This window comes from Euprymna scolopes, chromosome 26 (assembly GCF_053919585.1).
Source record: "Euprymna scolopes isolate OS-2025 chromosome 26, ASM5391958v1, whole genome shotgun sequence".
NCBI classification, from domain to species: Eukaryota; Metazoa; Mollusca; class Cephalopoda; order Sepiida; family Sepiolidae; genus Euprymna; species Euprymna scolopes.
The window spans coordinates 53,064,356-53,076,401 of record NC_136507.1 but is presented as its reverse complement, the minus strand read 5'-3'; the positions used below and the strand labels follow the sequence as shown (position 1 = coordinate 53,076,401).

General features: G+C 35.8%; 1 protein-coding gene across 1 annotated transcript in view; it reads left to right on the top strand.

Moving 5' to 3' along the window:
* LOC145248050 (cilia- and flagella-associated protein 184-like) overlaps nt 1–12,046 on the top strand; it is an 80,606-nt gene that overhangs the window by 4,399 nt on the left and 64,161 nt on the right. The window contains exons 2-3 of the mRNA XM_080109785.1: nt 6,337–6,529; nt 10,304–10,582. Coding sequence (XP_079965911.1) covers nt 6,337–6,529; nt 10,304–10,582 — 472 coding nt within the window. The remainder of the gene's footprint in view (nt 1–6,336; nt 6,530–10,303; nt 10,583–12,046) is intronic.

Genomic DNA, 12,046 nt, shown 5'->3' with positions numbered 1-12,046 from the left:
GTCAAAATAGATAAGTCTCTATTCAACCAAAGGAAATACAACGTAGGGAGAATCCACAAACCACTTTCGGTTTTTGGTGGCTATGACATCACCGACAAGGAGGGTTTTTTTTTTTTTTTTGGTGACTATACCAAATTGCTATGCCAAAACCCTCCTTCCAATAATAAACAAATATATTCTGCCAGGACTACAGTCGTATCCGACTGTTGGAAATGCCTATAACAAAGTTGGAGGAGAAGAATTCTACCACCTGACAGTGAATCATAAGTATGCATTTTGTAAACCCAGCGACGAAGGCAATAACCAACCACGACAAGAGGATGTGGAAGGAAGCAAAACAGCGGAACAAGCAAGAACGCAGGGCCAACCGGGAGTTTCTAGGTACATATTTACTTGAATTTATGTGGAGACAAAAATTCGGAAACGATCCTTTTGTCTCTTTTTTTTTTTTTTTTTTTTTTTTTTTACACAGTGATCACCACTTATCAAGGCCCGGAAGCCACTCAGAGATAAGGGTTATTGCAAGTACATTAAGTTAGTGAGGAGATTTGCTGAAGTGTTTACTTAAGGGGGCGGTTCATTAGGAATTTGTTAACATTGGACTTGAAGACATCCAAGTTGTAGTCCGGAGGGAAGCAGGCAGATGGAACAGAGTTCCACAGGCGTGCAGTTCTAAGAAAGAAGCTTTGTTCATGGAATCTGCGTTTTGATTTAGGCACAGATATAGAGTGGGGGAAATTTTTCACAGTGGATTCAGCTAGACGGGTGTTTTTCGTGAAAGATTGGCAAGGGGGGACCAGAGATTGGAGTTCAGACGAACATCTGCCATGGAAATAACGATAAAACAAGGACAGGCTCGCAACGTCTCTTCTGTGGGAGAGAGGTTGCAGGGTAGAGAAAAGGGCATCCCCCACTAAGCCACGAAGTCTATTTTGTACTCTGTCAAGGCAGGATAGGCTGTTTTTAGCAGCTCCTGCCCAGATATGGCAGCAGTATTACATCCTTGGACGTACTTGGCTTTTATATAGATAGAGAATTGCATCAGTAGTGAGATATCTTCTGGAGCGGTAGAAGGATCCCACCATCTTTCCAGCGACCTTGGCAACAGACTTGATGTACGTGTTCCATTTCAGATCAGGAGTAAAGGTCAAACCCAGAAGCTTGTCAAAACACGGAGCCTCACCCAGACGAGAGCCATCCATCACAATTGATGCCAGCTGGGGATCAGAGCGTTGATGATGTAAGGATAGGAGTTTGGTTTTGGATGCATTAAATGTAACCAGCCACATCTTCCCCCACTGAACCACGCGCTCGAGATCAGAGGAGAGAGAATCAGAAAGAACTTTGTCATTTACAGCCTTTGATGTGTTGCCGTAGATGGTTGTGTCATCAGCATAGATGTCAACGAATGATTTAAGTATATGTTTAGGGAGGTCATTGATGTAGATCAGGAAGAGAGTTGGGCCTAGGATTGACCCCTGGGGGACTCCAGCATTTATATTGCAGGCCTCCGATTTTTGTCCAGCGACCACTACTCTTATGAGCCTATCGGAGAGAAATGATTTAATGATTGAGAAAACATTTCCCGTTATACCGTAGCTGGAAATCTTGTGAAGTAGACCCTTATGCCATACCTTTGTCAAAGGCCTTTGATATGTCAAGAGCAATTGCCCTAGAAAGGAAGCCTTTGTCAAGAGATTCACTTATCCTGTGGGATATAACCGTCAGCGTCTTCATTATAAATCACATTTCTGAAAGTGACCCGATTCTTGGGAAGCTTCCTTCCATTTCCTTTAACCTCATCTCCCTCCCTCTTTTCAACAATCGACCAAAGTAAAGATTTCTAAGCAAATACTATCATCTTGAGAAAGTTCTTCCGCCAGCAATGACCAGTCGTAAAATAAAATAAAATAAAAAGATTAAGTTTTCTTAAAAAAAAAAAAAAAAAAACTTTTTCCTGTACTTCCATCTAACAATTTACACTTTTCGTAAACATATTTTTATGTATTTACTTAAAAAAAATATGTAAAAAAATTTCTGTGGAAACCTCCCTCCCCACCCACCCCAAAAAACTCGACTGAACAAACAGTCTTGGAAAAAAAAAAAAAAAAAAAACTTTTCCCTACACCTAGCAATTTACGGTAAAAAAAAGTAAAACAGTCATCTTTTTCTTGAAGTAAAAAGAAAAAAAAAATGTTGCTGACTATATTCATCAAAAAAAATAAATAAATAAAAATAAAATAAATAAAAAAATGTTGCTGACTATATTCATCAAATAAAAAAAAATAAATAAAAATAAAATAAATAAAAAAATTTTCACTCCTTTTAAGGTAGGTTTTTGTTATTTTTCATTATTTGTATTTTTTTTTCCGGTTTGTTTGTTTTGAAATTACTTTCTCTCTGTACAACACTTGGCTGAAACTGATGATTGCCAGTCTCGCGCGATCCATGCTTGACGGAAATTCCTGAGAATCCAGGTTAAATTATGCAAGAGTACCTTCATTTTTGCCCCCCTGTTTTTTTTGTTTTTGTTGTTTTTTTTTGTTTTTTTTTACTGTGTCGTTTGAATCTTCTGGAGCCTGTACAAATTCCTCACTACAAAACACAAAATTCAATTTAAATGGAATTGAATGGATGCAAGGTTCACGGTCTTTCTATTTTTCTTTAGAACTCTTTCAATAAATTCGTATTCCTGTCTGTTTGTTTGTTTCATTAATATATACAAAACGTGTCATATTAATCTTTCATTTATTTCTATGTATAGCATTATACTTGCAAAAATATACAAGTACGAGATCACCCTATTTGCATATGACATTAAGAAAAATCGATTTTACTAAATAGTGGTATCTTAGTTAATGTTTTTAGCGAGAGAATTATTTTAAGTATTCTATTTAAAATTGTTATTTAATAAATTTTAAGCAACAATTATATTGATAATATATTTAATTTAATTTATTTTGGAATTAATATTTCCAACAAAGCGACCTTTTTTTTTAAAACTTTTTTTAGAATTATTTGCCCCTAGATGCTATCCATAAAAAAAAAGAAAACTTTTCACCAAATATCATTTGGTAATTTCATTAAGTTTCTAGCTGGAAAAATAATTTCGTGTAGATAGAAAAATGTTTGGCTTTTACTGTTTTTTTTTAAATATCCAAAAAAAAAAACCACTTACGAAAAAAATTGAAAGATTTCATTTGTTTGTTTTATTTTATTCCTTAAACGGAGCATTGTTTAATACCTAAAAAAAATGAAGATCTACAGCCCCCCCCTCTAACTTCCACAAATTACATTTTTTTCTTTTTTTTGCGTTAATTTCATCGATTACAAACTTAATTTTCTAATTAAAAAGGTAACTTTATACGATGTGACCCAGTGGCGTTTAACCCCTAAAACAATGGAGATCTACTTTTTTTTTTCAGCCTAATACATTTAAACAGCCTTTATAAATATTATGAGAAAAGAAATTAAAAAAAAAATAAAATAAAATAACATGTTAGAGTGGGGGATCACTTTTCTATATAAATTTAACGTAAAATGAGCACCCACTTTTTGGCCACCAAGCGTTCAACGAGACATGTCACCTCTAGCATTTTTTCAAGTTTGGCGATTGAGGGGTAGGACAAAATCTGACAAATACAATTTGTTTTTTATGGTGGTGGTGGGGAATTACATTGGAAACATAAAATAACGATAAATGTAATTAGTTTTTATGGGATCATTCTCTACTTTCACCTAACAATTTTATAAACAAAACAAACCCCAAAATATGACAAATTCAATTTTTTTTGTGTGTGTGTGGAGGGGGGGGGGTTACATTAGAAACATAAAATGACAAATAAAAAGCAAATCAAAAAGCCCCCATCTAAAAAAAGCAAATCGAAAATTTCCTTTATTTACAAAAAAAGCCAGTAAAAAAGTGCCCTTGCAAAAAATAAAGGTAAATGTGTAGTTTATCAGAGTAAATTATTTGACAGACAAAAAAATTATGAAAACTATTTATTAGACCCAAAGACTGAAATAAAACAAAAAAAAATTAATTTTTATGTTTTTTTATCATTTTTTATTAGACGAAATGTGCAGCATTACACGTTTAAAATTTGGCCTCTTTTAGGTTTGACAGATTGGCTTTTTTAAGGCCAAATTTGGCCTTTTTTTTTACACCCTTTCATTACAAAAAAAATATGGCGGCCAAAAACATAGTTCATGAAAGAGCTTAAAAGGCCAATTTACCAAAGCTTAGAAAGGCCAAATTTTAAAAGCAATATAGCGGCCTCGAATAATAAATATAAATGATAAAAAAATAATAAAAATTAAATTTTTTTTCTGATTTTATTTCAGCCTTTGGGTCTAACAATGTGTTTTATATAAAAATAAATAGATTTTATATTTTTTTTGTCTGGCAAATAATTTACGCCACTAAACTACACATTTACCAAAATAAAAAATAAACACACGCATTAATGTTTATAAATGTTATTTTTTTAGGTTCACAAAATCGTGAGATTTCTTAGGACAGTGATCCCTTCTGCCGAAATATCTGGTGGAGAGGGTATCAGATACTTCTTTTTGGGGGCGATTACATTTACATGTTTTTATCCGTTCTTTTATTTTTTAAATTGTTGTGGGGGTATTCATGTTACCCATGATGAAAATGATTAGTATAGCAGGCGTGTTTCAACACGGGAGACCCATGCTAGTACCTAAATAAATGTCATTTGCCAAAATGTAAACACCTCTTTTTATTTGTATTGTTTTATTTTCAGATTTGGTAAAAAATAGTCGGAACTGCTTTGTGATTCCTGGTTCATACTCAGAACTTGTAAACGAAAGGAAGTCTCATTTTAACATTGAAAAAACAACTTTATTTGTCATATTTGTTAGTAGCTTGTATATGAGAGAAACGGGTCAGAAGCTTAAAGTGTTCTTGTGTGTAAGGATAGATTGAATATTATACTGGCTTGTTGAAGGAGAGAATAGTTCACGTGTTGTAGTCAGTAGTAGTTGGGACAATGGATTAGACAATCCTAAGACGTACATTAGATAGGCCAGTTAACAGAGAAAGAAAGAGAAAAGTATTCAATGTGTTCACATGTTGTAGTGGGTAATAGGAGTGTGTGTTTATGTATCAATGTGAGCAGTCATGTAGCATGAGAAAGAAAGTTCATGTGTGTACCGCTATAGACAAAGGATTAAAGAGTTCCGTAGGATGAGAAAGAAGGTTGTATGTGAAGATAGTCATGTTAGCTTGTGGTACTCATGTTAGCTTGTGGTACTCATGTTAGCCTGGAGCCAAAAGGCTCAGGTGGTGTCTGCTGCCAGCCAGCAGGGAGAAAGAGAAAGAGTGTTGTCGGTTTCATATTTTATACACTCAGTCACGTTAACTGAGAGCTGGCTTGTGATTGGAGAAGCCAGGAAGACAGTAGTTTTAAAATCTCAAGCCGCAAGATTTTGCTCCTGCCTGTTATTGTAGCAATTTTCGACTGCTACATCATGACTGTAATCCCAAAGGTGCCTATTTCTAATTAGCAACAAATAATATCTGCCTTGTCCAATGTATAGGCATTCAGAGACGATCATTTCTCATTAGGTCATCAAAGTTAAGCAACGTTGAGCTTAGCTAGAACCAAATGGGTGAACATTTAGCAGTATCAGACACTGTATATAGAAGGATGTTGACATTTCCGGCAGCTCCTACATCCCACCTGGCCTCCAATTGTGTTAACCTTGTCCTGCCGCTGGATCAGGCCGATTGAGATGAGTGTGTGAAGCTGGCATGCATAAATCAGCTTCACTTTAACCAAAATTCCCAGTGTGAGTCATCCATTATCCTTAGAATGATCAGATGGTATCCGTATTCGTCGTTCTGACAGATAAACTTTGAAACTGTTACTCAGAAAGAAATTTAGCATAAACAAGGTGGTGAACTATAATTTATGATTCATAGATTTTAGTGAGAGGATTTATTTTAAAGTAAGAAATACAGTGATTTGACAGGAAAGTATGGGTCTAGCAGAAGAGAGTTGCTGTTGTAATTGTAATAATGATGATGATGTAATTTTAGTGATGCTGATGAAGAGAGTAATTGAGGTGATGATGCGGTAATTGTAGTGATGCCAACAATAGTAGTCCAAAGAATCCAAATAGTCAATCCTCATCTCAAAAATTCAGAAATGTAATATTAAAACACTCGACAAAGGCAAAGAGAAACTAATCGTTTAACAATTAGTATTGTGTTTCAGTCTTAAATAATAATTTAAAAAGAGATTTTATCTGCCATGAAACCACTGTTTTTTTTTTGTTTTTTTTTGTAAACATTATTTTATTCTTTAGGCAAAAGATGTTGCCAGCACAAATGAAGAACTGGTTGAGTCTGCGCCTCAAGAAGTTCCCGACCCAAATCCCATTCAAAATGAAGAAACTGAAATTTCAGAATCTAATGCCGCTGATGGTACCGAAATCTCTCCAACCGAAGAGGGCCAAAATGAAGAGCCACCAGCTGAAATCCAAGAAACGACTTCTTCAGGTTTAAAATATTCTATAAAGACTAATTGTACTCATGTAATTACCTCATAGTTAACATATCCAAATGAGTTAAATATTCCCGCTCACATGCGTTTTTTATTTCCTTAAAAATGTGCCTTCATCTTCATATGACATAAATATAAGTTTATGCAAAATGAAGGAAGTCTGGAAGTTCGGATCCACTTGTGTAAGACACCTAAACATCTCCTTTAGAAAAACATCTTCTTTTGATGGCAGTGTCTTAAATGGGAGAGGGGAAGTTAATAATGTGTGAGGGCCTGCCGATAAGTAATACCCCTGATTCACATCTGATAGCAGAAGCAATGAAACTTGGCACATTTATTAGTTTTTCTCGACATACAAACCACCCAAAGATATGCATTCCTCCCACCGTTTAACACAGCTGTGAAGACTCCAGGTTGGTCCTCTAACCACAACATAACTTTGGAAATCAAGACTGCATTATCTGGGAAACGCTTTCCTTTCAAAAACAACTTCATGGCTGGAAAGAGGTGAAAGTCAGAATGTATAATATCATGAGAATAAGAGGATGAGGGAGGATTTTATGTCTATGCTTCTGATTCGTCTCATAAGAGAAGAATACCTTTGCTGACCTTGCCCACCTCTTGATTTTGACAGCTTCTCTTAATTTCTTCAAAAATAAAGCACAATAGTAATTACAAGGAAATCTGTTATTACTATTCCGTCTTGGTCCCAGAAGTCTGTGAGCAAAACCTTGCCAGCCTAGGGCTGCACCTTTGCCTTTTTGCAAGGTGCTGTGTCTAGATGCTTCTACTGTATTAACTGGGCTTTGGTCTCTGGATCATAGTGACAGACTCAAGTTTCATCCTGTGTAATCAGTCTTTTGAAAAACTTAAACTCATTTTCTTGGCACATCTTTACCTCTTTACTTCTCCAACGATGTCCAGTGGGTGACGTCACCAAATTTGGACATTCTGAGTACCAGTTGGTCATTTGGCATTTAGCAGTTACTTTGGCAAAAACCCTGGATGATGAAAGGGACTATTCAGACAAATGACCACTCTCTCCACGTTGTAAAAGATCAAGAAAGCAAATTGTTTAGCACTGGTCACTAATATCACTGGGGATAAATTTATGTTAACTATAATTCTTCTTTGTATAATCGTTATCAAAATTTTAACCACGGAGAAGTTTCTTCTAGCAGTTAATCAATCACCCACCAACCCCGCCCATTTCATCCTCCCACCCACAGCGATGTTTTTTTTTTGTTTGTTTATTCGCTTTATTTTGTTAGTTTTGATAAGTAATTTAGTCAATTGACACGTTTTCCAAAACTTGTTCACTACCAACAGATAACCAACCTTAGTGACCGGTGCTGAACTTGGCTAGTCATATTTCTTGTACGTTTACAAAGTCATTTTAACTCATACTGCCCATTCATTTGATTATTGCAAAAGTTAACATTTATTTTGCGGCCTGTGCCTAACCACTTACTTATGACTAGATATTGTGGAGACTCTGTTGACACAGCAACACACCAAATACTAAATGCCACTATTCTTTATCAAAACGTCAACTATTCCTATTTCCCAAATCTTCTGGAAAAGTGAAATTAACAAGGCTCTCTTTTCACTATCAGATTAATATTCTTCTTTTCCAATTTAAAGTGAAATAACCCTAACCCTAACCAGGACTTTTTCTCTTATCATGTCTCATCAATGCTGGTGATCAATTTCGAAGCAAGTTTTCCTTCACCCCAAACACAGTGCAAGTTGGCTGTAACTTGATTCTCCAAATTCATTCGTGAGCACTTGATGTGCTTTTGCTTCTGGAAAGGTGTCAGTAACCTATCAATCCATCTAGTAGACACTTTATGCAGATGCAAATGGTCATGAATGATAGTTTTCACTGACCCATATACTAATCTTGATCTCTGGAGCTATTTGAAGAATAGTTACACATCAATCTTTGAAAATGGTTGCCTTAACTCAACTGACAGGTGTCTTATCAGATAAAGAAGAGAGAAACCCAGCTCTGAAAACTGTTTCCACTGATTTCCGGCCATGTTTGAATTAACAATGCCAGCATTCTACAAGGTCATATGATGGAACATCATTATTGTGTATGTGATGTAAAATCACAACTGAGCTATAATAAGGCCAGACGCTTCCCCCCTGCCGACTTTCTGTATAATTATTAGACAGGCAGTTAAGATCCCCCTCTTTTGTGTCCTCCAAACGTCCATAACCTGAATCCTGGTGGAAATGACCTAGACATATGACTCTACCCACATTCCAGTCACACACACACTCTCTCTCTCATTCTCTCTCTCTCTCTCTCTCTCTCTCTCTCTTTCGTGCCATCCCACTTCCTAAAGTAAGGAGAAAGAAAGTGAAGTAATTCCAACAGAAACAGTGTAGCATAAAAAGCGGCCACATACACAGACAGCACTCAAAAAAAGACATTTGAGATTTAGCTGACCTATGGAGATGACGCAAAACCTTGTATCCTATCAACCGTGCTATAATGTAAAGCCATGGCATATCAACCCTAACCACTGTGCACTGAAATCGACTTGAAAGGGTGAGCCTAAGGAAAAAGGATGAAGCTGATTGAAGATTTTGCAGAGAGTTGCAAATAGAACTTAAAATCCATATTTGAATTTCAATTGGATTTACCTGTAATGAGATACATGGTTATGAAATCGCTAAATAAAAAAAATGGATGCCATAGTCCACATAATTCAAATCTGCTAACTGTTAACTTGAAGTTTATGCCACATGACACATGGAGTTGCAAAAGTCAAGACTATGGGGAAAATTGATCTTCCTCTATACCACATGGAATCACTTGCTGAAGAACAGCTTATGGAAATATTTACTGAAAACGGACAATAATAACCCTGTTGAGAAAGAAGAGGTTGAATTATACCTGGATTATATTGTTGTGCACCGAGTCCTCAGAAAACTCTAGAATCGGATGTATTACTTGGATATATTATTTTAATTTTATTATCGTATGTGTCAACCAGCTAAGTATTATTTTAATTTTATTATCGTATGTGTCAACCAGCTAAGTATTTTGTATATTCTGATGCGCCATCCCCTCATCCATTCTTGCCCAACCCTCGGTGTACAGCCAAGTCAATATTATCTGACACTCATGTTTAAACATTCTTTTCATTTTGGACTCGAGAAATCTTTTCTCATAATACATAAAAGAAATATATATAATTAATTTCCTTTCTTTTGTGTTCGCCCCACCTCTCGGGTCATTGAGTATTATATAAACATTTGTTTTCAGGTAGATCGAAGTCTATGTTGTAATGAAAATATTTTTATTCATCTAAATGATCAGTTGTTAATGTGTTTTATCATTTTTGCCATCTGTATGCTCCACTTGATTATTTCATGAGATTGACTGATCAGAACCAGACAATGTGTCACAAAGAGGCCATAACTCTTACAGTCAACATATCATTGTGCAATTTTTATTATTATTATTAATATGTTGTGAGTATATAAAGAGATACTGCCACTTCGTAGAATCATAGAGTCTGCACAGGGGACTTTTCCCAATATAAATTTCTCCTGGTTTATATCATAATAATATGTTTCTTTTATTTCATTAAAAAGATAACCCATAGAGATATAAATCATTGTATGTACAAAATTATTGAATACCGCTTGTATTTTCATGACAGTGTAATTATAACTAAGCAATGATTGATCAATGTTGAATCATTTTGCTTCCATCTTCTTTTTGTTCATGAATGATTATTTTCTATTCACAGCTGCAATGGAAACAGCAGATGAAATTGTACTGGATGCAGCAGTGTCTGCCACAGATGAAGAAGCTGTTCAAAATGCAGAGGACACTGAAGCCACAGAAAAATCCAAAGCTGATGAAGTTCAAGAGGAAGCATCAGTAAATAAGCTCGATGAATTGGAATTCTCTCTCGAGCAATTACTGAACATTGAGCATGATGATGATGATGATGATGATGATGAATTGTTTAAAGAATTTGAAAAAGAACTTAAAATGGAGAATGAGATGTCAGCTCAGTGGGAAGGTAACTCAGCCATTCTTTTTTTTACTGCTTTTTCACCCAAAGCTAACAGAATGCCATTTGAATGTAAGGAGCTACTATTTGGGACCAAATTCGCACGGATACTGTATAGGGAGTTGAGCAGCAAGCTGTCTGTTCGGATTACACTTAAACTTCTGCATGTCAGTACAGTTAGGGAAGCAAGGATCCGGAAAGGAATTCCAAAGTTTTACAGTTCAAAGGGAGAAACTATTTAAGTAGAAATCCTTCCAACATCTAGGGATATCTGCAGTATAAGGGTGAAATTTTATTGCTTGTTGGGGTTATCAGAGGTATTTACAACAAGAGGGTACAAGTGCTTGGAGATCATCGGAGCACTTTCCATTAAAATATTTGTAAAATAGGCACAGGTATGGATTGGAGTTTGGTTGACAGTGCTGGACATGCTAGGTTGGTGACTTTTTTTTTAACCCTGTATAGGAGTGAGAGGCTAGTAGCAGATGCACCAGCCCAGATATCGCAACAATATTCCATGCATTGTAGAGGTACAGAATACTTTCAGACGTGAGTAACTGTCTAGCATGGTAGGAAGAGCCCACCTTCTTCCCAGCAGCTTTGGCAATGCCCTCAATGTATTTGTTGGTCCCCCGATTTATCAGAGAGGGACCTATGTTTTCAGTGGAGTCCATGCGTCCATGCATACGTCCATCCGTTAGTCCAGATGATAGCCAGATAACCGTCCATTAGTTTTTCCTGAAATTTTGCCACAGATTGTATTTCATTAAACATATCTGCACAGTAAAATTGCAAAAATTCCCATTGCATCCCAAGGGGCTCAAAAGAGGTCAAAAATACTCCAAAATGGCTAAAAATGGCACATTTTGCCCCATAACTTTTGATCCATCTATTAGATTTTTCTGAAACTTGACCAAAATGTGGAGCTCATTGTTCTTAATATAAATCCACTAAGGGTGACCCTGGCAAAATTCTGGTTTGCATCCCCAGGAACTTTCAGTGCTAAAAACGCCCCTTTTTGTGGCTTTTTTTCATATTTCTGAACAAAAACTTGATATGTCTGACTATATAGTAGTTTTTCATGGTGATCAACTCAAATATACATGTGCTAAGGTATGAAACTTCACCATTATCTATTTACACTGGGGTTTGGCGTCCCCAGGAGCTCAAAAGAGGTAAAAAAAATGATGCTTTTTGCCCCATAGTGTTTGATTCATCTATTAGATTTTCCTGAAACTTGGCCAAAATATGGAGGCCATTGTTCTTAATATAAATTCAGTATGAATGACCCTGGCAACATTCTGGTTTGCATTCCTCTGGGACTTTTAGGGCTAAAAAACATGCTTTTTTGGAGCTCTTTTTTCATATTACTCAAAAACTTGATATGTATGTCTATATAGTGGTTTTCCATGGTGCTGAATTCAAATATACATGTTTTAAGGTGTGAAACTGCAACGTTTGTCTATTTTCATT